Source organism: Rhineura floridana, chromosome 4, assembly GCF_030035675.1.
Source record: "Rhineura floridana isolate rRhiFlo1 chromosome 4, rRhiFlo1.hap2, whole genome shotgun sequence".
Taxonomy (NCBI): Eukaryota; Metazoa; Chordata; class Lepidosauria; order Squamata; family Rhineuridae; genus Rhineura; species Rhineura floridana.
Window position 1 is genome coordinate 92,876,278 of NC_084483.1, and position 26,645 is coordinate 92,902,922.

At 39.8% G+C, this 26,645-nt stretch overlaps 1 protein-coding gene across 1 annotated transcript; it reads left to right on the forward strand.

Annotated features, from left to right (window-relative positions):
* The first annotated feature begins 109 nt into the window (after positions 1-109).
* NUS1 (NUS1 dehydrodolichyl diphosphate synthase subunit) lies at positions 110-26,015 on the forward strand. Its single transcript, XM_061623696.1, has 5 exons — positions 110-788; positions 17,604-17,726; positions 18,199-18,351; positions 20,940-21,039; positions 23,677-26,015. Exons 1-5 carry the CDS (start codon positions 389-391, stop codon positions 23,765-23,767), a joined length of 867 nt encoding a protein of 288 aa, XP_061479680.1. The 5' UTR covers positions 110-388; the 3' UTR covers positions 23,768-26,015.
* The last annotated feature ends 630 nt before the right edge of the window (positions 26,016-26,645 follow it).

Genomic DNA, 26,645 nt, shown 5'->3' on the forward strand with positions numbered 1-26,645 from the left:
ATGTCACTGTGCCTATTAGTAAAACACGTGCTAAATCTGAAAGCCACTGGCAAAGAGCTTCACTTCCCTTTTTTCCTAGGCATTTAGCTAGAGACACCACCCTTTTCTTCAGGGGGCCACGTCATTTGCTCCATCAACCCGGAAATGACTCTTATTGCCGGCGCCTCGGCCAATGGGCGGCTCGTGAGTAGGGAAGAGGGAAAAGGTCAAGACAGGTATGGAGATGGCGGAGCTAACGGAGGTTGCCGGGCAAATAAAACCGTCTCCGTGAGGGGAAGGAAGGCGAGATGGTGTGCGCCTCGCGCTATAGCTGAGCCTTCCTCGAGACCATCTCAGTAGTCGCTGCACGCCTCCTCTATTTCCGTCGCGCCGTCCTCCGTCCAGACCAATGAGCGTCGCGTACGAGCTGCTGTGGCGTCTGCTGCACCTCATCCTAAGTGTCCAGCGCGCGCTCTTCGCCTGGTTCCGAGGGTGGTTCCGAGGACGCGGCTCGTGGCTCAGCCGTTGGCGGTGGCGCGCGGCTTCAACCGCTGCCGCCGCCTCGCGGGCTCTTTTGGCCCCAGCGGCGGCCACGGGGGCTTTCGCCTTCCATAGGCCGGCGGCGGCGGGACGGAAGGTAGCCGGTGGCGGCGGCCGGTGGCGGCGGGACGGGAAGTCTCTCCAAAAGCTGCCGGGCCATGTGGGGCTGGTGGTGGTTGAGGAGGAGCAGAGCTATGCGGACATGGCCAGCCTGGTGGTGTGGTGCATGGCGGTGGGCATCTCTTATGTCACCGTCTACGACCACGATGGTGAGTTGCCTTCGGAGCGCCTCTTCTTCGCCCGCCTGTAACACGTTTCGTGTCGTCCTCTTGCCTTTCCCTGCCCGCTTCGCCTCTCCCCCCCCTCCGCCCCGCCTGTGGAGTACATGACCTTGTACTAGCTAATCCGTTGTTTATAGTCAATAAATGCTACGCACTTTTCTTAGATGACAAATTCTGTTGAATTCTGAGAAGAGTAAGATGGAGCTGAAAGAGCCTCATGGCACTTGAAAGATTTAATAGAGATGCAGTTAAATATGGTGCCTGGATTTATTTTTAAAGGCTGCAAAGACCCCTGTTTTACGAGGGGCTTACTACCAGGTAACTTTGTGCATAGGATCGTACCCTTGTCGTAGCAAAAGGTTTGAGATACACAGACCACTTCCTCAGATGCATTGCCGTAAAAATTAAAGGGCAACAAACAAGTCTCCGTGGGTTGCATCTGACTAAGTCGTACTCAAAGTAGATCCATTGAAATGAATGGAGATAAGTTACTCATGATAAGTCCCTTGATTTCAATGGGTATACTGTGTCTATTAGTCAAGTACAACACCTTATTTTTCTGCAACTGACTAAAACACTGCTGTCACTCAGGAATTGCACTGGGTTAGCATCCATTGAATGTAGGAAGAAAAAAGATTGCTCTTGCACTTAAGTCTTGCTTGCAGGCTTCCCATAGGCATCTGGTTGGCCACTGTGAAAATAGGCTTCTGGAATAAATGGGTTATTGGCCTGATCCAGCTGGCTGTCATTTTGCTCCCTGTTTTCCTTTACTGTACTCTTGCAAGTGTAACAGGAGAGTAATAAGATGTGAAGTAGTTAAAGGTGCAGAAGCACTTGCATAAGTACAACATGGTAGCTACTATATCCAGGCTCCCAGTTCCATCTCGTTATTTACTGATGCACAATCTCTGCTTTTAATATACATTGTGGTCTATAAAAGGATGTAGTTGGGCAAATCTAAAAATGGGGATGGGGAAAGCTGTCTCTCAGTTATACCTAGTACTTAGAGTATCACAGTATGAATGGTCTTTAGGGGAGAGTCATCTTAAAAATGTGAACTGTCACAAACTAAGGTTGGAAGGTAAAAGTTGGAACATAATTTTAAATGGTGCCTATCTAGCTTGAAACTTATTTTGATTTGTATACCTTATCTCGTAGTGTCTAACCACAGATTTATTAATAGTATCTTTAGTATGTATCAGTGTTCCTAAAAGAGGTTGTCTTTCTCAGCTACCTTCTTGGACACTCTTAACTCACACTGACCATCTGTTTGGCAAGTAAATATGCATAATTATTATGTGTAAAGCAGCATACATCCTTTTGTCTACAGATTGGGGCAAATGGAAGATTATTTTAGCAAGAATGAGATTCCCTCCTCATATGCAAACCCCCCTGTACTTGGGAATAGGTATTTACTGCTTACTCTAGATATTAACCCAAAGGGCCAGAACTGAGCAATTCTTTCCAGAGCCAAAGGATCACTGCCAAAATCTCAGAGGTTGTGCCTCATCGCATTCTTAAATTAATTGGTGTTTCCATTAGAAACAGGTTTATCAATATACAGAGCTCTCATTCTGTCAGGACTGGGTCCTGACTTCTGGAATATGAGACGTTCCCTTATCAGTTGATAAATTCCAAACTAGAAACCTGTTTGTGTGTCATGCACATACATGGTTCAGAAGTACTACAACCTGGAGTGAAAGATCCTCCTACATTAAACTTACAACATTTTAGAGTTGTGACCCATGTATGATGCAGATGTGATTACAGTAGGTGGTTGCTCAACCTATCTTCTATTGGTCTGGACTCTTTGCCACCCTTCTTTCCATCCTGTTCCATCTCATCTGGCATCCTTCTCAGTCACAGTCCCATCCATACATGATATGCTGATACTGAGGTAGTTGGGCTGTTTTAGCCACGGAGCTGCTCTTGTTCCCACTATACAGTGCCTTCTCCCTCTGGAAATCATGAAGGTCCAGGAGAACTCTGGTTCTGTGAAGCTTTTCATACCTCCAATAATAAATTGAGAGATTTGGAATATTGCAGAATGTTTCTATAAAACACTAAACTCAGGATTATGTTACATAATTGAGTTATTTTGAATGTTTTGTATCTCTGATTGATTATATATATTTGAACAGACCAAACATCCAGATTATATATATTTGAACAGACCCAACATCCACATTAGGATGTTTTCTAATCTTGGTAGCCAAGCCAAATTTGCTGTTTGCCAGGAATTTGCCCCCCCATTGCAATTCTGTGCACATCTACTATGAAGTAATCCATACTGTATTTGGGAGTAAACTTCTTCTGAACACAGTAGGACGTGCTTTTGAATAGACATGCATAGGCTTGGGCTGTTGCTCTCTAGACTTGCACTGCATTGCTTTCTGAGGTCAGAGACACTCCCTTACTGTCCTCTTCCAGCCCCAAGTTTGGAGATGGGGAAGAGATGGATGGTTCCCAGCAATTGTGCCAGTCATCAGAGGGCCTCAGACGCCCAGTGTAATTGCTTGGACTCTGTGAGCACTCTTTCTAGTTTCAGTACTAGGCTACCGCATCAGCACCCCTGCCACCCAAAAAAGTTCTAGCCTTTCTCTCTAGAGCAGTGGTTCTTAACCTGGGGTGCACGCACCCCCGGGGGTGCGAGATACTTTTTCTAGGGGTGCAAGGCCCAACCAAAGATTTTGGAAAATTGTCATTTATCTTAGCTAAGTTAGGCTAAAACACACATTAAAATAAAATAAAATAATTTTAAAATAAAAAATGAACGGTATTTTTTCAGGGGGTGCGAGAGCATGTATTGGAAATCCAAGTAGTGCTGGCAGTGGAAAAGATTAAGAACCACTGCTCTAGAGAGAAAGCTGGAGCTTATCTGCGCAGTGGATGGAAGTACACCATGGTGCCACCACCTTTCACTGTGAACACTAGCCAAGGCTGGGACTTGATTGGATAGAGGCTACTGGAGACACACCTCAGAGTGCCGCAGCTTGTCAGCCACCCAGCTCCAACCTTACACAGCTGGAGGGAAAAGCTGAGGCTCATTTTTGCAGTGGGGTAATAGACACTTCTTGGAACACCTCTGCCACCCACTGTGCAAATAGCCAGCTCCCAACTTGGTGCTGGAGAAGTGGGGAAGGATCTTTCCCATAGCTCTGTTGAGCTTCAGAAAGTTCCAGAGCTCAACACAAAAGAGGGATGTTTCTGCCCCTCTCAACTCTAAACAGGAAAGAAGCAGATGGAGCTCTGCTTGCATTGCTTACCATGGCAAAGGTAAAATTTATTAAATGCTGATCAGTATACACATATCAAAGTCATCTCATGGAAAACCAGTGTTGGTTTCATACTCCTCCCTATTTCTGGTATCACAGCACTGAATCTATCTGAATCTCATCCCTGGCTAGTAATGAAGAATACAAATCCAGATCCTATTATGCAAACTGTCTTCATGTGTAGTGGTGTGATGTAACGGTGTTGTAGGGAAATGGAAAGTAGTGGTAGTAGTTAGGATTTGAACCAAAATGATTAAACTGTACCCCAATTGCTTAAGAGATAATCTGACATTGTGAGCATTTTATTTTGGATTTTAAAAAACATTTTTTCTGTCTTGAAGAAACAAGCCTTAGGCACCTGCAAATGATGCAATTCTGTGTAGGTTTAATTTAATTTGTTAATAAATACAAGCATGTTATTTGAAATTCATATGATCACTTAGTGCCAAGTTAACAAGGTAATGCTTGTCATATTTTAAAGTAAGTCACTTCAGGCGCTTTTTTCCATGTTGAATACATTAGATAATACACAGAGGCAAACTGTTGTTGGAACTGGTTATGGGGGAAAAACAAATTAAAAGGGCAAAATCAAAATACAGCTCAATCCTATATACAGTGTTTTGCAAAAGTATTCAGACCCCTGACCCATGCTCTCATATTACTGAATTACAAATAGTACATTGTAATTTCATTTTATAAGATATTTTATTTTGAAACACTGAAACTCAAAATCAATTATTTAAGGTGACATTGGTTTTATGTTGGGGAATCTTTGTAAGAAATATAAAAAACTGAAACATGTTGCTTGCATAAGTATTTAACCCCCCAAAATTAATATTTGGTAGAGCCACCTTTCGCTGCAGTAACAGCTTTAAGTCTTTTGGGGTAGTATGTCCGAGCTTTGGACACAGTTTCAGAGGATTTGGCCCATTCTTCTTGGCAGATTCACTCCAGGTCATTCAGGTTGCTTGGACATTTCTTGTGGACCACAATTTTCAAAGAGCGCCACAGATTCTCAATGGGATTGAGATCAGGACTTTGAGTGGGCCACTGTAGGACATTCACCTTTTTGTTCTTGAAACACTCCAACGTTGCTTTGGCCTTGTGCTTGGGATCATTGTCCTGCTGAAAAGTGAATTTCCTCCCAAGCTTCAGTTTTTTAGTAGACTGAAGCAGGTTCTCTTACAGTATTTTGCTCCATCCATTCTTCCTTCAATTTTAACAAGACAACCAGTCCCTGCTGATGAGAAACATCCCCACAGCATGAAGCTGCCACCACCATACTTCACTGTAGGGATGGTGTGTCTTGAGGCAAGGGCAGTGTTAGGTTTGTGCCATGCATTGCGCTTTGAGTTTTGGCCAAAAAGCTCTATCTTGGTCTCATCTGACCACAAAACCTTTTCCCACATCACAGCTGGGGCACTCTCATGCTTTCTTGCAAACTCCAGATGGGCTTTCAGATGGTACTTTTTAAGTAACTGCTTCTTTCTTGCCACCCTCCCATACAGGCCAGTGTTATGCAGAGCTCTTGATATGGTTGACAGGTCCACCATTACTCAACTCCCAGCCACTGAACTCTGTAGCTCCTTCAGAGTGATTGTTGGTCTCTCTATGGCTTCTCTCACAAGTCTCCTTCTTGTTTGAGTGCTGAGTTTTGAGGGACGGCCTTTTCTTGGCAGTGCCTGGGTGGTGTGATGCAGCTTCCACTTCCTGATTATTGATCCAACTGTGCTCACTGGGATATCAAAACATTTGGATATTATTTTGTATCCTTTTCCTAATCTATGCATTTGTATTACATTATCTTTCACTTCTGCAGAATGCTCTTTGGTCTTCATTTTCCTTCAGATCCACAGCCTCACCAATGATCCTTCAACAGTTGGGTTTTTATCCTGACAATGTGATAGTAACTTTAATGGTTCACAGGTGGAGGCCAATGTCATGGTAACTGTGTCCTCCATAGGGCAATTTCTTTCATCTGTGTAAACTGGGAGCTTCCACAGCACAGGGGTTGATTACTTATGCAAGCAACATGTTTCAGTCTTTTATGTTTCTTATAAACACTTCCCAACATGAAACCGATGTCACCTTAAATAATTGGTTTTGAGTTTCAGTGTTTCAAAATAAAATATCATACAGAACGAAATTACAATGTACCATTTGTAATTCAGTAATATGACAGTGTTGGCAAGGGGTCTGATTACTTTCACAAGACACTGTATTCATATTCTGTTTACAGTTCTTTGTATGAGAACCAAGGAGGGGTTGGCTGGCTATGTTGCAGACCCTTCCTTCCTTTCTGGAATGTTTTGAATAGGAATTCCATCTAATTGGATGAGGGCTGATAAACTGAGTCTGAATCCTAGCAAGACGGAGCCACTATGGGTTGGTGGTTCTTGAGTTCGGATAATTAGTCAGTTGCCTGCTTTGGATGGGGTTGTACTTCCTCTGAAAGAGCAGGTCCGTAGTCTGGGGGTGTTCCTGGATCCATCGTTGTCGCTAGAGGCCCAGGTGACCTCTGTGGCTAGGAGTGCCTTTTACCAGCTTCGGCATGTAAGACAGCTGCGGCCGTTTCTGGATCGGGATAGCCTGACCACTGTTGTCCATGCACTGGTAACCTCCAGGCTGGATTACTGTAATGTGCTCTGTGTGGGGCTGCCCTTGAGGTTGGTCCGGAAGCTGCAGCTGGTGTAAAATGCGGTGGCGAGACTGCTCACTGGGGCAGGGTATCACCAACATGTCACCCCACTTCTAAAAGAATTGCACTGGCTGCCCATTTGCTACCGGGCCAAGTTCAAGGTTCTAGTTTTGGTATACAAAGCCCTATACAACTTAGGACCGGGATACCTGAAAGACCATCTTACCCCTTATATACCCAGTCGATCACTGCGCTCTGCAGGTGAGGGCCTCCTGCAGATACCATCTTATCAGGAGGTCCTTTCTGCACAACATAGGAAACTGACCTTTAGTGTGGCAGCACCTACCCTGTGGAATTCTCTCCCCTTAAATATTAGACAGGCACCATCTCTGTTATCTGTTCGGTGCCTTTTGAAGACTTTACTCTTTCAACAAGCCTTTTAAGTTGAGACCTATCCCAGTCTGTGCCTGTGTTGGAATTGCTTTTCAGTATTTTTTTTTAAACAATATGTTTTTAACCCTTTTTTAAAAGATGTTTTTAAAGCTGTCTTTAAAAATGTTTTTAAAGTTGTTTTGTTTTAATGTATTTTAAGGTCTGTTTTTATGATGTTCTGATGTGTTTTTAGCGCTTTTGTTTGCCACCCTGGACTCCTGCTGGGAGGAAGGGCGGCATATAAATCAAATAATAAATAAATAGATAATTTCTATGGGGTTGAAAATCCTTCGGAGGTCAAGTTGTAAAGTTGTCAGCACTTTGGTCTCTTTGCTCCAATGTGGCATAAGTGCCTTTCTTAAGATTTTATGCAATTTTAGACTGCTAATGGGTAGTTGTACTCCAGCTACCCATTAGCCCCAGCCGGCATGGATAATAGTTAGGAATGTTGGGTAATCTAATCCAAAATGTCAGGAGGGCATCATCTTAGGGAAGGCTGAGTTATAGCATTGATTCATGGACACCTATTGCTGTTCTGGATCATAGAGCAAACATATTAATCTCTTGTATTTGTTGAAATCTAATTTTAAGAGGAACTATATTATACAGCCACGGATTTTTTGCATTCCACAATGTTAAAATGAAAATACCCCCATGCCATTCTGATGCTTCCCATAAGCTCATTTCAAAACAAAACCTTACAAAACGTATAGTCCTGAACTCAGAAACGCTTGCTTAACAACCCTGTCAATTTTCACGGCAATACACAAAACAATCAGAGAGAATCGAGAGTTCAAAGTGTAAAAAGAAAGAAAAAACCAGACCCCTTTTGGACTTTTTTCTGTCAGAGTTCTCATAATTTGTTGAAATTCATTAAAAATCAGCCATGTTCACAGAGTACCTATTACACACCTTGCCCCATACTCTGCAGGTTAAAAGTAAAAAAAATAATAATGCCTGGCTGATTTTTAATTAATTTAAGAAATTTTGGCTTGAACCCAATTATAATGTTGGGCATGCTCAGTAAGAACCAACTGTCAGTGGTCTAAAAGCCAGACTCACAGCTGCAGGGCTTGGCTAATCGGGGCCACACCTACACCAGACAGATTTCACTTTAGACAGTCATGGCTTTCCCCAGAGAATCCTGGGAAGTGCAGTTTGTGAAGGGTGCTGAGAGGAGACTCCTATTCCCCTGACAGAGCTCCAGTGGCCAGAGTGGTTTAACAGTCAGCTGCTCTGATTGAAGCTCTGTGAGGGGAACAGGGCCTCTCCTAGCAACTCTCAGCACCCTTCACTAACTACACTTCCCAGGATTCTTTGGGGGAAGCCATGACTGTTAAAGTGAAATAAATGTCTGGTGTGGATGTGGCCAGTGACAGCTTTGGTTTAAATTTGGATGGGAGACTACATGTGCCTGCTATAGAATAAAAAGGTGGAGGAAATGCTGAAAAACAATGATAGTGCTCACAATTTTTTACTTTTGAAAAGGAAAGGGGCTTCCCCTCTGTCCAGTGCCCACCCAATCTCCTCTCCTCCCCCGTCCCCTCCTCCTGTACCTCCCTCTTCCCCCCTCCCTGCCCCTCTCCTGGGTCAATTTCACCTATCCTAAGCATATTGCAGGGGAGTAAATCTCATTGAACTCAATAAGCATGCAAATGATCAAACAATTCTCAGCAAACTTGAACAGGATCCCATTTCTTACCTCCCAGATTAAAAAGCAGAGAAATTCACTAAGAGGCTAAAAAACCTCTTGAGGTCTAAGAATGTACCTATAGCCAACAGGTATTTCAATCAAACTCGAAAATGCAGGGAAATTAGGCAGCTATAGTGAATGTACCAAGGGAGCAGGAGACCTGACCTCTCTGAGATATTGTACTGCCCTACAAATTTGCCAAAAATGCAATCACAATTTGGGTTGGTCTTTCACAGTCCAATCTCTTCCTGTGCAGCTTGGAAGAATTTGGTAACATGTCCCTCTGAGTATTTGGTGAGTGGTGGCAACACCTGCAATCAGCCCAAATAACAGAAACAAGACGTGTGCTATATTGATCTTGGTTTAGCAGGGAGGAAGCAACAATATTAAGACATTTGATATAGTTCAGACAGTCACTTTAAAACAGGGCTGTGGAGTCGGTATGTCAAACCTTCAACTCCGACTCATCTATTTTTCTGCTGTCCAACTCCTTCATAAATGGCAAATGTATATTATTTTTTCTACTGTCTGACTCCAACTCTTGACTCCTTCATAAATGGCTAATGTATTAATATTAATATTAAAATATTGATTTTATTTTGAAGTCGGAGTCGGTACATTTCTACCGACTCCAACTCCACCCAAAATTGCTTCCAACTCCACCCAAAATTGCTTCCGACTCCACCCAAAATTGCTTCCGACTCCACGACTCCAACTCCACAGCCCTGCTTTAAATATGTTTGATTTACTTTGCAATTTTAGGGAAGTTTCCTACAGTGAATAATTTTATTTTGCTTCTGTTTCTGTGAATATGTGAAGTACAGCAACACTTTGCAACACTAAAAAAACTCCAGAAACAATTGTGGAATAATGGCACTGACTCCAATGGACACAAGGAGTGTCTCAGTTTGCACAAGATAAAACAGTTGGAGGTGAAACATATTCTAGCAAAATTCTAGGTGTGCTCTCTGTTTTTAATTAACCATGCCCACCTTTTCTTAAGTGGAGTTGTTTAAGCATAGGAGGCTGAAAATAGGCATCTTGGGCAGGCCGAGTTTGTTTTTTCCAACAGCTAGAGTCATTACTTAAGTAGCAACATATTGGAATCAGTCTGATTTTACATCAAACTGCAGTTTCAGATTCAACTGTTAATGCACCCAAAACAGAAATAGAATATAACCTCCAGTTTAAAAGGCTGTCTCACCATCATATGACATTGACCAATAAAAAGTCTTTGAAATTAATAAAAATAAATGTGACTCAGATTTCTAGGATGAATAATGAGAGAAATATAATTTTCTAAGTTAGATTCTCTGTAGAAACAGTAGTAACACAGGAAAGAAGCAAAGTAAGAACAACACCAACATACAAAAATATAATTCTCCATCTTTGGAGATGGCAGGTGTTGCCACCACTCACCATATGCTCAGAGGCACATGTTACCAAATTCTTCCAAGCTACTGTGAAAGACCAACCCAAATTTGTATGGCAGTACAATATCTCACAGAGGAGGTCAGGTCTCCTGCTCCCCTGGTGCATTCACTATAACTGCTCAATTTCCCTGCTTTTTAAAAGTTTGATAGAAATATCTGTTGGCTATAGGTACGTTCATAAACCGCAAGGTTTGTTTGCCTATTAGTGAATAATATATATAATCATGTTGTCTGGTATTGGATAGGAGATGTTGGAAGCATTAGTTGGGTCAGCTGATTGCTCCATTTTTCAGCTGTTAGGGCTAAAACTAGAGTACAATGTGGGAAGAAATCAAAATGTCTCCTTTCATATAAAGCGGTGATTCCCAACGTGGGCGGTAGTGCCCCCTTGGGGGGCGTTACAGCCTTTCAGGGGGGCATTGGTGTGACTACAAACTTTAGGGGGGTGTTTGGGTTCATTGGGGGTGTTGACATTTGACGATCTGATGTGACAGTTGAAGCATTTAAGTTTAATTTTATTTAATACACAAATCATTAATTTTTAAACTGTTTTGTCTCCAGTTAGAATGTGTTTAATAGTCTCAATTCATGGAAATAACACTATAAATAGTGTATGCTCTTTAATAAAGAAATTCTGAATAGCGGCCAGTGTCATATCAAGGAATGGGGATATTAGCCACGCCCTGGCACTAGGTAATGTTCCGATGCTATCTTGAGGGATGTTGGAACCAGTCACGAGAGAGTGTTTGATAAGCTGGGTGTATTGGTGGAGGGCGCATTCTTCCAATGGATGAGTGCTGTGTGCAAACGGGTGACGCAGACAGTCAGTTATTTGCTGGTTTTCTTCAGAAATGGGACACACTCGCTACCCGTTGTTTCTGTGGTGTTTAAATGAACTTGTTTAATGAAACAATGCTGGTAAACTGAATGAGTTTGTTGTTAAGGAACTCAGTGTATTCTGTTGGTTCATACTCTGTGGACTTAATTAGTTTTTGCTTATGTTTTTAGGATTTGTGAAATAAGAAACAACTCCTATATCTGCAATTTGTTTCTTGCATGTAACTATGTATGTATAATAATAAATCATACTAAGAATTCAATGTGTAATCTAAGTGCAATAAAAAGGCATGATAAAAACTATCAGTAATAATCATTGAGAATACCTTTTATGCATTTCTCATATTTTAAGGGAAGAATAGGAAGCATTGACATATACTTAATCTGAGGGGGGCGTTTGGCACAAAAAGATTTTGCAAAGGGGCGTTGGGTTGAAAAAGGTTAGGTAACACTGATATAAAGGGTGCAGCCCAACTGACACTGCGCTTCTGCCATTGCACCACATGCATTTGTCAAATGTCCTCTTTAAGAATGGCCTTTTTAGAAAGCACCGAGGAGGTTTGCTTTGTGTTTTCTAATCAGTCAGAAAGTAAATTAGGTGTTAAGATCTGAACTGCAGAAAACTAAAGTAATGAATTGAACAACTGTGGTGAGTCCACCCCCAGCCCCAACATTCCCAATGAGTCATCTTACAAATTAGCTAGTTTTTCTGAGCAGCAATTTCTAAGTATTTTCTTCTTGGGTGTTTTATACATATGAGCATAGGAAGCTGGATAAAGGCAAGACACATCAACTATATAAAAAAAGTTCAACTCATTGCAATTTTTTTGAACACGACATTACCACTTTGTATTTGCACCATTTTGTAGGATCTCCCTACCCCACCTTGCCAACACTCTCACAACTGAACAGCTGCCATTAACACAGTAATGGGGAATCTTTTTGGTTCCATGGGCCAGATTCTTATCAGGATCAGCCTTGTGGGCCAAATTTGAGAGTTGGACATCACAATAACGTCAGGTGCTTTGAAGTTCTGTAAGGCGTTACTAAAATGAATTGTTTTTATTCTGTTTTAGTAGGGGATTCTATGCAAATCCCTGTCCTGAATCAGAAAGGGTTTTGCATGGAATCCTGTTGAACTAAGTAGGATTTAACCCCATTCTCATCAGCATGGGATGAGTATGGGATTCAATCACGTTGCTTTGCTTTTATGCCCCATTTCTTGCTGAGAACGAGACATGTGAAGTCAACATCAGTTTCAACTTCACTGTCCAGGCCATCAGATGACTCCCTGGCAGGGCAAGATTGGCATGCAGGCTAGCAATTCCCCATTTCTACTCTAACAAAGGAAGGAATGGGGTGGGACTGAGAATAAATAATTCGCCTTACTTCCCCCCCCCTAAGATTGCTTGTTCTAGTGTCATTTGAAATAAGACTCCTAATCTTACTTTCACACAATTTTAAAATAGTTCCTAGATTGACGATATTAAGTAGAAGTTTTAGAATGCAAAAATATTCTATTCATTGTTTGGAAGCACAATTATGAGTTTCATAATACATTGCTAAGGTGCAAAGGAGAGTGCAGTATTTATTGAACTATGATGATTTCAGCTGGTTGTACAGTTCTTGACGCCTTGTTCAACACTGAATTGCCTATTTGAGCAGATTTTTTGATAACATCTTAATGGGAGCAGCATACTGGGTAAAGATGATGGGAAGTAGGAAGAACCTTGAGTTATACTTGAACTCTAATGATACAGGCATGCATGCTGATTAAGAAAATCCTGACTTCAGGGCAGGTGGTCTAGATATGTCCAGTTTTTTAAAAAAATTGTATCTCTATAAACTGTTGTCTTTTTTAGGTGGAGTTAAATTCCATACAGAGAAACTCACTAAAATAGCAAATACAGTACATATGGGAATTCCCCATTTTCAAGTATCTTTAAGATATAACTGGAAAGTTTGACTACTGGAAGCAAGGAGGAAACTGAGAACATCAGACAGATCCTGAAAATATCCTAGTAGAAGTGGAAAATGGAAGCCTCACAGAATAGTTTAAATATGGAAAAAATGTTAAATTATAGGATGATATATGCATAATGATACTAGTCTATATTGTGATTTTTTTCTTAAATATTGATGAACCAATAGAGTTCAAAACTCTAAACACTGAATATTAAGAAGACTGCTTAATTTTAAAAAGTTGTAATTAATTTTCTGACTGAAATACATCTTAAAATGAAGCATGATGATATTGAACAGGTCTACAATTGAACCAGATACTTTAATCTTGTGCTCAATCTAAGCCTAAACATGTCACATTATGGAGTGGAGAATAAGAATAGATCTGATGGATGAAGCATAATTAAGTGAATGGTATCTTCTTTGAAAGTAACTTTAGCTTGCATGTATGAGTTGAACCAAAGTTCTGTGGCATTTTTACTCCATCTTCTTGAATAGTACACATTTTTTGAACTAGGTGAGCAAAATAAAAAGATGGGAAGGTTTTAATGGATAACAATACCCACATACAACAAGGTTTCTATAAAATAATCTACCGTTGAAAAACTGTTGGGCAGTTCTCTGCCTAATGTAGAAATGGCAGTTAGTTTATTCTGCTGAAAGCAAGATAAAGTTTTATTTCAGGACAAAGATGTGGTACAAAAATAAACAATACCATTTTCATATTAACTTTATGTCTTAGGCCTCATAGTGTTCAAAGGAAAACTTTTGTAAGGGTAACTCTAAGGATAAGTAGGAATTGATTGAATAAAGTAATTTGAGTATTAAAAATTTAAAAGAAATTCTATAGAAATAGCTGGAATCAGTAAATATTGAGGAAGAAGCATGAATCATAAACTTTTTATTAGGGGTCATGAAGTTGGCCAACTGATACAAATGAAGAAATCTTGACTCCTCCTGTTTTCAGATAGCTGAGGAACAGTAACCCTAATAGCAATGAATAGCTCATCAGGTGCTCAAACTAGAAAACCTGCACCTGCTCTTGCCTTACTTGGGCCCATTTTTCTCACGCAGCAGCAGTTGGCATTTGTTGAAATATTGTGCCATGCCTGTCTAGGCACATACTTACAGCTATGCTTAGTGTTGGGAACTATTTATGTTTGACAGGATGTTGGAATATTTGGGACAGAGAAAAGGAGGTACGTCAAACAGAATATAGTTAAACTATGCTATCAAGACATCGTGGTAGCCACCAACTTGGATCACTTTAAAAGACTGTCAGTCACTACTAGCCATGGTGGCTATGTACTGCCTTCCATGTTAGAGGCAGTATGCCTCTGAATACCAGTTACTGGGAATTGCAAGAGGTGAGAATGCTGTTCCGTTCAGGTCTTGCTTTCATGTGAAATCTGTGAGCAAAGGATGCTGGACTGGATGAGCCTTTGATCTGATCCAGTAGGGCTGTTCTTACAACAAGGACTTGAAATGTGTTTGCCAAGTTTAGCTGAAAGATTTATGGGAATCATAACACTTTGTTTTGCAAAGTCACCTTTGCAGCTACCACTACTGGTTCAGACAGGCATAGTTTGGGAAACTGTAATTCTGGCCTGTGCCCAAAAGCATGTGTCTGTTCTTTGTTTTCCTTTAAAACAAAGGTCAAGACTTAGCTAGCCTTATTACCCCTTGGCTTAATTTATATGGCAACTCAATCCGATTTAAGGTAGACAAAATAACCTGTAGCTTCCTATGCTGCAAAGTTAGACCCTGGGAAATCATTCAGATTAAAAGTGTTGCAGCTATTGGCCAGACTCCAAAGAACCATGCAACTCTGTGCACTCATGGAAGCTTCAGGCTTGTATGTATCAAGCAGCATCTCTGCTGTCTGACATGCTCCTTGTGAAGCTGAGGAGCTTCAGTAGTAGTTTAATATAGCTTGAGGCTTTGTCTTTTGGGGAGCAGAGGGAGAAGAGTCAAAAACTGTGCCAAAAGCCTTAGGGGTTCCCTTCAGTAGACTTTGAGGCTCATGGGACCCTCCTGAACAGCTAGGGGTTGCAGTGAGAGGGGGCAGCTGCTCCAAATCAAGTTGAGACAACTTGTGCAAGGAGACTGTTCCAGATGCCTCTACCCAGCCTTTAGAGAGGTTTCTCTGGGGCTAAAGGGGAGAGAAGCCCACAGTGGCCTTGTGCTTGTCCCACATTTGGCTCCAATACCAAGTTTGGATTGACTTTGCTTGGAGTACTTATTCATACCACTACTACTCTGTGGCCTTAACCCAGAGAACATGGAACAAAATCCATATTTTCAGTAGTCTGTTATTAAAAAATGTAACCCAACTGAGGCACATAAGCTACTTTTGAACCAGAGTTTCAGAAGTACTTTGCAGCATCATAGTGGGGTGTTGCTATTATTCAAGGAAGCACTTGCTGTATATATAATTTTTGAGTGCATTTAAATAAGCTCGCTGTATTATGACTGGTACTATCTACAAGATATTCTGTTTCTTGTGTCTTATCCACCATATTTAGATTTCTCATATTTTTTATTTTGGAAGCCTAGTGTGGTATAAAGTTTACGTTAAAAGCTTTATGGGATGCAAAAAGATTGAAATAACAGCATTGTAAAACATACTGCACTAGGAATATGTCAGCCATAGAAATCTTCCGTTCAAACTATATGCATTTTAGAGGACATACTTCTCAGTGCTGTTTCATGTTATGTTTCTCCTAACAAAATGACTCGTAAAGAAAAGTACAGCTACTACATATTCATAGCTACACATACAAGGCTATAAGATAGTGATCTGTGGGGTTCACACACCACATATGGTGTTATTATGATGTCTGATATTCAGCAATTTCTAAGTTAAACCTGGAAGACCAAAAGTTATAGACAGAGAAGTCCAATCAGGTCAGAAGAGAGAGGTAGTGGGGTGGCCAAACTTCCAAAGCGAATGCTGTGCTGTGCTCATACTAGTAGGGCAGAAGCAGGGGCAAAGAACATAATTTTCCCCTCCCCTTCCTTTTTAAGTCTGTTTTTTAGAAAGAGATTTTTCCCGTTGATCCCACTGAGAGAGAAAATTAATACAGCAGTTCCAGTGCTGTGTAATTCTCCTTGCGCCCAATTGCAGGGGCATGCCAAGGGTGTAGAGAAGTGCTGATCCACCCTTGGTATGCCTCTCTTTTTTGCCATTGGAGTTCTAATAGCAGGAGAGCACCAACAATGGGAGGGCCACGTGGAAATTCACCTCAGTGTTGGTGGCGGTTTGGTAAATCTCCAAAATGTCACCCATCTGCCACTTTTAGCACAAGGGGTGGTATTCAACTAAATAGTTGTGATAGCACAAGGATTCATGCTAGCACAATGAGACTTCCCCCCCTCTTGTCCCTACACTGTCCCCAAATCAGCTCTGGAAGATAGGGGGAACCCCAGTAACAGATTGTGGGGTTGTCTGGGGGAGGGGAAGAAGAATGTTTCATTACACAAGGAGAAATCCTTGTGCTGACAGAAATAGCAACTTACTGCTAAATTGAATACAACCCAATGTATTTTGCAAACTGGGCAAATTATGAACTTAACATGCGTTAGTGATGCATTCAGATTCTTCTGTCTACCGTTAATATTAAAGATGGCCGACAATCAAGTAGCTATACCAAATAAATGCAGAATAAAATAACAAATGAAAGTAAAACTGCAAGACTAGGGATATATATTAAGTAAAGTGGCAAATAGTAGGTAATACTCCCACTTTGGACCTTTTATCTCATTTCTTACTTCTGTTAATTTTTTATTCTGTCCCTCCTTCAAAGAGCTCAGGGTAGCAAGTTCTCTTAGAACTTCTGTTAGAATTAGGCTGTACCATCTGATCACTGGTTAAAAGATGAGCTGTTTTTAATCTTTAAATCAATTAAGGTAGAGTAATTGAACATGATTAGTACTGTTGAAATCAGCTGGACATTGTGGTTGAGTTCAGAAGGATTAATAATTTCAAATCAGTTTTCTGATTTGTTCAAAAGGCTAGTTGGTGTGCCAGACAAAGATCAGTGGTATCTGATGCCAAACTGTAGATGGCTTTTCTCAAATTTGGATTGCTGGAAACAATGGTTAAGGAATCTTAACTATTGTTTGGCATGATACCTGAATTAACAATCCATAATTGCAGGGGCTGCTGCACCCTGAAGACAGGAAGTCAGAAAACAAAAGTAGGCAAGCAGCTATAAACCATGGCATGCCTTAAGTGTATATTGAAGCACAAATCATGGTTTGTGAGATCTGAACTTCAACCTTAGTATTAGATCTGAAACTGCAAATTTGTACAAGTTTCCTTAAGATGGCTGATCTCTGCATTCTGCTTTTCTTCAAGGAATGAATGAAGCCCAGAGTGCCTTGGATTGTTTTTTAAGAAAAGTAATTACATTGGTTGCCATCAAGCCATTTATTTAATTCCAGAAGTATATAAAAACATTTGCATAGGTTTCCTGAGAAAGGGTTATGAATTAACCAGTATATCTTTCTTTTGTCTCCTCCCTCTGCAAGGTATTTTCAAGAGGAATAATTCAAGGCTGATGGATGAAATCCTAAAGCAGCAGCAGGAATTGTTAAACCTTGACTGTTTCAAATATACAGTGAAATTTGCAGATCAAGAGAAAACCAATCAAGGTAAAATTGCTTCTTTTAAAAATAGAGGGCTTGAAAATTCTTGGACACCCAAACCTGATTCACAAATATTAACTCCCTTCATGGGAATTAATGGAAATCTCCATGAGTACATGAAATCCCATGAACATCTGGGCACATGCAGATAGCCAGAATGGGGTGTGAATACATGAATTTACAGAAATGAGAGGGCAGAGTTTTAGATAAATGTTTGACTTTTGATATTAAACTTGTACTGAGCTATTAACAGTTTAGCAAACATACTTTTAAATTCTTTACAGAACATTTACTTTCGTAAGTTGCATTTAAAATTACCTTGCTGCCGAGAGCCTTCTGTGTAAGGGATTTCCTTGGCTTTGAGAGTAGAGAATGATGTTCTTTATTATTTGAGATTGCAAAAGAGGTGGACTTTAAGTACTGGGACTTTTTTTTCATCTACAGTTCAGTTGCTTTGAGTTGTTGTTTTTTATTGCAGTTTTAAATTGCCAATCTACACTGAACGTGCTATCTTCAGAGGATGGAAAGACAGATATAGTAAAAGCAGCTCAGAAATTTTGCCACTTAGTAGCACAAAAGCAAAAAAAAAGCACAGATATGGACATGAATGTCTTGGAGAACTTACTAAGTAGTAAGTATGATGGATGAAGTTGTTTACCTCATATGAAGAGCAGGTGAAGGGGGGATGATTAACCCAGTGGCAGTAATATTTCCAAACCAAATACACTGGTGTCTAGATTTCATACCTATTGTTAAATCCACAATCTTAATCTTGGCAAAATCTAAGGGCTGCTTCACAGAAGACTTGTTTCCCACATATGTTTTGGTGTATCATTCATGTCTATTACCCTTCTGGCAAAATAGGCTTATGTGCACTTCATGTGATTTATTATGTGCAAAGTACACAAACTCTCCTACATATGATTGCTTAAACTGGCTTGCATCTCACATGTAACGATAGTAAAAATAAATATATCCTCCTGCTGCCAGGAAACAAGTCATAGTCTGGCTTCTCATGTTATCTGAACCCAGGCTCATGCGTGTTTCTCTCCAAATCAACGAAGAATGGAAGTCAGACAACACATCAAGACAGACCATGGCTTTTCCCAGCAGAAGTCGGGGAGGAACAAATCTGCAATTTCAGCAGTGTGCACCAGCATGTTCTTGTTTACATTAACTCATAGCCTTCCATCGCAAGTAGCATGCTTGTGCACAGTGTTGAAATTGCAGGAGAGCTGCTAACCTTGGTTTAATGTGATGTGTAAATCAGTTCATGGTGTAGAAAATTCATTTCCTGTGGCTTGTGGTATTACCATATTTGCCTAGAAGCTTATATGTAATGTTCATTGAAGTCATTCTGGGATCACTGAGCCCTAGTGCTGTATATTTCAAAGAAACAGTTGTTTGTGGGACTTGAGTAATTCTGTAATTGTTATATTTATTTATTTATTTATTACATTTATATACCGCCCCATAGCCAAAGCTCTCTGGGCGGTTTACAGCAATTAAGAACATTAAAAACAAATATACAAATTTTAAAACACAAAAAACAATTTAAAAACACAATTTAAATTTTTTAAAAACAATTTAAAAACACAAGCTAAAAATATAGCTACAGTTTTTTTTGTAAAAATAAAATAAAATGAGGTGCCAGTTCTTATATCTTGATAAAAGTGCTGAGTGCCAGCACAAAATGGTTATCATGGGTAGCAAAAAAAGGTACTCTGTGCCAGTGAGTTGAGTCACACAAAAAAAGCACTGGCTATAGCACACACAGTAACTTGGAGACTTTAATCAGTCTGAATTAAAATTTATTCATTGCGCATATATATATATATATATATATATATATGCGCCTTCAAGTCGATTATGACATGAATCAGCAACCTCCAGTAGCATCTGTTATAAACCACCCCTTTCAGATCTTGTAAGTTCAATTCTGTGGCTTCCTTTATGGAATCGATCCATCTCTTCTTTGGTCTTCCTCTTTTTCTACTCCCTTCTGTTTTTCCCAGCATTATTGTCTTTTCTAATGAATCATGTATAAAGTCTAGCTATATCTTAGGGCTTGAAGAGGAAAGGTTCAAGTTCACTGTGGATATGTGCACAGATTTCTACAAATTTGTGTTTCTGGTTTCTATTAACTACTTTGTCAGGTTAAAAGATAAACTCCTGCTATATCACAGAGTGAAATATAGGTAGGGGCTAACATTGGTCCTTACTGGGCTTTGGAGGCAGCAAGACTTCTTACTGCTCTGAAGGGCTTCTGAAGTTCATTTTGATGACAGAGAAAAGATCCCCACTTCCTCAGTTGAAGGGGGGGGGGGCAAGGTCCATGGCAATAACAAATTCTGGCTGTTTTGGATGCCTCTCTATTCAGGTTAGTCTGAAGGGACATGTTAATTATGGCTTCCAGTACAATCGCACCCTTTTTAAATCTCTAGAGCTGCAATCCAATACATGTCTACTCAGAAGTAAGCTCCATTGGGTTTAATGGAACTCCCAGGTAAGTGTGTATTGGATTGCAGCCTAAGGCTGTGGTTGTGATTGAAAGAAGGCATGTGTGTAATGTGAAAAAGAACTGAGTAAAAGCTAAACAATTCCTTGATGTTTTTGAAGCAGTTCTTCCTTGCCGCTGAAGTGACATGCCTTCTTCTTTAAACTGAAATTGGTTCTTGCTTGCTTTAGCCATGGGCAGTACTTGAAAAAAAAATTAATTGCACTTTCTTATATGTGTTTGGCTCTCAAAGCAGCTTTAATGTGTGCACTTTGAAATACAGCCACTGAATAGTGGGTCTGAAAATACAACTGTTTAATCAGTTCTTAAACTTCCAATCTTTTACTTTAAAGTATGTGCAAGAAATATTTCCTTGCCTCACTTAAACTGTAGTAGTAAACATACTTGCTTAGACTAAGTCGCTTTCAGTAGGCACAGCAGGGTCAGTATAACAACCATAAAGAGCAAAATAACTAACGTTCTTAGCACTATGTTGGAACTAGACAAATGTTACCATCATAGCTTTGATTACCTTTATACCAGCTAATTGGAACAGAGCAGTTAGCTGTGAAATTGCTTGGTATCTTGGGGACTGTATTTGGTATTGCTTTATTGAAAATAATCTGCAAGAAATGCATACTGCATGTGATAGTGAAGATGTGCTAAACCTCTAATTATCAAATGGTCTTGATTCTACAAACTCAGACTATTGTTCTCTCTAGGTACTAATGGCTTTCCTGACCCAGACTTGATATTAAAGTTTGGTCCTGTGGACAGCATTTTAGGATTTCTTCCCTGGCAGATCAGATTGACAGAGATCGTGTAAGTTGAATGTACATAATAGTGTGCACCTTGAACATTCTATTTGCTTTACCAGCAGCTTTGACCCAACCTTTGTGTCTGTGTGAATTTCAGTAGTTAAGCAAAAAATACTACCCTTGCCATCATGCCCCAGACAATAAAAATTCTCAAAAGCCTCCATTAAAAATGTGTTGACAAGTTTCTTTTCCCTCAGCTCAAGTTGAAGGGGAAATTTCCCACATTTTTTCATAAATGTGCAAAAAACATTTAATTTTTGAAAGGAAAAAATTAATGGAATAATTTTATTAAGAGTATATATTGGTATTAAGAGAAAGAAATTATCATTTTGTTACTTCGTAAGAAGACAATTGAAATATGTTAAGGGGCATTGTGGCCCTAAATATAAGCCCTATTACACATAAATATTACATCCTTGTCTTCCATCTTAATAGATATAGAATAATTATCCTCACATGCATTTGAAATTGCTTACAAAGATTGGTATCCCTACATTCACCCTTAAGCATGAATTTAAATAGGTGGAAAATCTAGATTCTTAGTCCGTGGTAAGGGAATTGAAGCCTGTTGCCACTGCAAAAATGGGGTCAGCAGCAGGATTAGCTATACCAAGTATCTCTACCAAGTATCCTTTCTATAGCATTCCAGTGTGGAAAAAATTAAATACAGCACTTTAGGCCTGGCTGTGTGGTGGTGATGGTGGAAGGAGCAGAGTGCCCCTGCCCAGGGGTCACTTGGCTATATGGACTCTCTCTGCACTCCGTATCTATCATAATGATAGGTATTTTGCTACTAGATATTGAAAAACAGAGGGAACTTAAGACCTTTATTATATACCACAAGACAGATCCCCGTTCAACAAAGTAGAATAGACTGCATCTAAAGCAAAAACCTCTCTATTATATGGTCTGTTGTATTAAAAGCTGCAGAAAGGTCTATGACAGGAGAAGGGAATGCTTTTTTTTCCCAGCCCAAGTGCCACATTATCTCTTGGCCAACCTTTCAGAGGCTGCATTCCAGCAGTGGACATGGCCAAGACAAAACTGGGTGTAGCACCACATGTGCATTGGAGACTCATTCCCCCTAAAAGCATTTTAACTTTTCTCAAGATTAATTGCCATAGGGGACGATCTTCCTTCCCCAGACTTGATCTGTCCGAAAAACATGTGTTCTTCATGCCACAATTAGGCTTGAACAAAGGCTTCCTTTTTTAGTCTAAGAGTTGAGAAGGGGAAGCTGTGGGCCAGTCTGTGGATTCCCTACCCCTAGAAAGACATTATCTGTGGCCATCTTTAGATGTTGCCTTCCAGAGCAACTAAACCTATTCATTTAATTTGTTTCTATATAAGTGTGACTTAACCTGAAGAAATAACACTTAGCATTTTTATTTCCAGATCTAATGTCTCTGGGCATATACAGGTAGTTACCTAGCAAATTCCCTCAGTCATGCATGTGCTTATTCATCAGAGTTTAGGCTCTGGGGTTTTCTGGCAGGCTTCAGTGCCAACTACATTCTGTAAACTTAACACTACATATGTTGTGCTTTGTAAATATCCTTGAAATCTACCCTGTTGGTGTGCTTCTGAAAGGGTCAAGTTGATAAACGCACAGCACTGCTGTCCTGGAAAGGCCAAGTAGAAAATGTATTGCTTCGTGTGGAATGCACAACAAACTTACTGTACAAGTGTTCCTCAGTGACTAATTCTGTGATACTAGAAAGCTTCCTGTGTAAGTTAAATCACGTCTTCATCTAGTTTGAAGACCTGGGCTCCTACTGGAAGGAAGGGCAGGATATAAATCAAATAATAAATAAATAAATAGTATCGTGTGACTGCAGTCTGTACAATCCACGATTGCCTCTCCCTGAAGAATCTCAAGTATCTTAAATGTTAGTCTAATAGACAGAGATTGGAAGCCAGTCTGTTGCCATAGAAATCTTTAGAATTAAGGTCAATGGTTGAAACTGCAGTGTGTCTTGGAAATGAAGACGTGTAGATTGGATTTTTGAATTGCTCTAATAATGGAGTTTGGATTTCTGCTCTGGATATGGAATTATACTGTAACTATCTTTGAAGATAGAAATTAGTTGGAGCTATTAATGTACTCAGACAGTACCAATATCAAGGTAGCATTTATTAGCTTAAGTCAAGCTATCCAGTAAAGGATTACAAAAGCTTGACCAGGGAAGCTGTGATAGTATTTGCGGACTGTTGTACTTGACTGTCATATCAACAGAAAAACTATATTAAAGTGAACCTGTGAAGACTGCCAACTTGGATAGCATTAAACCTGTTGCTGGAGCAGTAATGTCCCCTGTCACTTCTTCACCTTTTCTTGTCTGTTGAGTAATCACAGCAGTGTGCAAACCTGGTCACATATAGGTCATCTTCTCTAATGTTCATAGTCATTTAAGTTAGCAGACCCACTCAGTAACCATCAGTAACATTTTAATTGATTTCAGTTAGATTGCTCTGACTTCATGGTTTGGTCAAAGTTATATGTGTAATATGCTGTGCATCAACTTTTGAATAAACCAGTGAAATTGTTGAAAGACGGGTTAGGATGATGGTACCAGGATTTATCTAGTGCACACATTATCTGTGATATTTAGTTGTCCTCTTTCCAATTATGTTTTTCCAGTTCTTTGCCTTCACATGTGAACATCAGCTATGAAGAATTCTTCTCTGCCCTCCGTCACTATTCAGACTGTGAACAGCGTGTGGGAAAATAACTTCTTGATGAACATTATCAGGATTTCCATGGAAAGGACCCAGTGTCTCTGTTTACAAGTTCCTGTGATACATAAAAGTCCAGTACATAGTCTCTTAATTTATCAAATTCAATAAAGTGTCTTACCTTTTTAGAATTTGTATGCGTGTGCACTCATAGTCTGTGAAGGTGTGGGAAAGCAGTGGGTCACTGCTGTGGCATATGTCATACCATAAATGTTGTAAACAGCTGTTTAAAAGCTTCAGGCCTCTCTTCCTTCCAGTGACCAAATCCTTAATACAAGGAATACTAACTATGAGGGAACAATTCAAGGTAGCACTGGACTTTATAAAATCCTTCCTAGAATTTTCTGCTGTCACAATCTTGTTGTCTCATTTTCATCAGACTTCAGTAACTCACTCAACATCTAGGAGCTTAGTTATCCTCAAAGGCTTCCTGAAAAGCATAGTAGGCTTTTTTTTAAAGGAGGGGGATGTTTAAAATGGAACTGAAGTTGTAGTTGGAAAAGATTATAAGCATAAAAAGATCACAGGGTTTCTCGAACGTGCTTTTACATCACATGTTTTAAATACATTATGAAATAACCATGTGAAATACTGACAGCTGCAAAACTTATAGCCACAGTCTTCTCTTTCTCTGTTGGGAAGATGAAGGTTTACACCACTCGTCAAGCACCAATTAAAGATTTCAGTAGAAATCAATAGATGTTTGGTTGGATCATCCTCATATAATCCTATAAGCTGAATTTTTCCAAATATAATATGAACTATAAGACTTATGTGGCAGTGTTTGTTTTAAAGTGGTAGATTTTCAAATTCTAAGGTAAGTGAAGAAATAAGACTTGTACTTCCTTTTTTTAAAAAAATGGCTTGATTCCATTTTGATAATTATATGCTTATGTTCATGCTGTCTGCATTTTAAAATAAGCAAATTTGTCAGTTTACATTCTTGGGGAAATGTAAAAGGATTGTGTTTGGCTGTGTATAGCAGCACAGGGAGGGCAAGTATTAAATATGCACTGATGAATTTTTAAAATTTTGAGATCGTCTATTAACTATGACATAACTGCATAAATGACTGTGACAATTGTATGGCAGTATGATAATACAATCCAATTACAATCTTGATCCTGCATCTATTTAGGTGCTGCTTAATGTATACAGTGTACTGTTTCTTCAACTTCTCCTAATTTTGACCCTAAACTTTGATTGGCAAACCATCTTTAAGTGACCAGGTGTTCCTTTTCCAAAGTGTATTTTCTTAAGGATGGAAAAGCCAGTTTATTGTGCCTTTGGTTTAAAATGGCACCAAACTTAAGATATATTTGCAAATGGCTTTTTATAATGCCATAAATTAGTGGAATAACTATTCAGATCATGCTGCTATTAAACAGTATTTTTCTCCTTTTTTACATCAAATGTGTAGTGGGTTCAAAAAGCCTGTAACAAGAGTGTAAACTAATTGATTTCATATTGCGTGTTTCTGAGAAAAGGATGCTCTCTCCTATGAGCTGAAGAAGTAAAAGGACATCAAGATTATACTCGCATTAATTGGAATGCCAGAAGCCTTTTTCTGCTGGGATTGTGTCCTTCAGTTTCTACCATGAAGATCACGAACGTGTGCAGTATATTTGAGGAATGCTATTGACTAGCACTCATAGTCCCAAAAAGTCATTTGGACGTTTCTCCTAGAGGATATAGAGCATAGCCTGAAAGAGATCCCAAGTACTAAACTTATGTGTGATTGGAAGCATCTAGAGAGCTGTCAAATGAAATTCAGAACCATGAGCTTACCGAAGCAAATCTGGTACAGTAAATGACAATTTTATTAGTAAGGGTGAGGGATTATGTTCCGTTTTTTGACTTAATTACTTTCCCTGCTTATATCAGTCTGCTGCAGATTGCCAAAGAATATTTATACTGTCCACCCTGGTTCTGGTCAACCCTTGTGACATGACACAAGTTCTTTTTCTAATTAGGGGCAGAATTTAACATTGAATTAGCTGTGCCAAAAACACTGTGCATATCCACAATTTACTTTTTTTGAATGTATGTCATTGCAGCAAGTTTCCCCTTTCCTGTGTTGTCTTGTGACAGGTGTAGTCTTCAGCAGTGACATTCTGTATATCTTTGGATACCTGTAAATAATATGTAAAGCAAGTTTTTATGATGAAGAAATTGACTTCTTGGATTTCTTTACTGAGAGTAAAATCAACCTGTGAAACAAATAAATTTATCTTTTTACAGGCAGTGATGGTGTATGGATATATGTATTGGTTCTTCATACAAAGTGCTCCCTATTGTTTATGCTTGCTTATTAGTATACAGTAGGGCCCCGCTTTACAGCGTTCTGCTAATACAGCGGTTGTGAATTGTAGAAAGGCCCCGCTTTACAGCGTTTGTTCCGCTTTTACGGCGTTTTTTTGCCGCCGGGCACCATTTTGGTCAATGTAGGTCAATGGGATCCGCTTTACAGCGGTTTTTGCTTTACAGCAGGGGTCCGGAACGTAACCCACTGTATGAGCGGGGCCCTACTGTATAAGGCAAAGGGGAAAAGGTGTTGGCCTGTTCAAATAAGCCTTCAGAAATAGTCTTTTAGATGGATGGTGAGTCTGAAAAATCTTGGCTCAAAACTTCTGGAATGTATATGTATCGCAGTGTGCATAGTTTGTGTGAGAGAAATAGAGAATCAGGATTCTCTCTGGGAGAGCATTGGCTGAAAGTTAGTGAGTGCATACATGCTTAATATCAGGATGTATTAACTTTGGGTAGATTCTTCAGTTTTTGATTGATGTAGTACCTCAGTCCCACTTTGCTGCTGTCAGCTCAGATGTAAACCGATGTCCTGTAGAATTGAGATAGGATTCCCGTCAGTGCCAT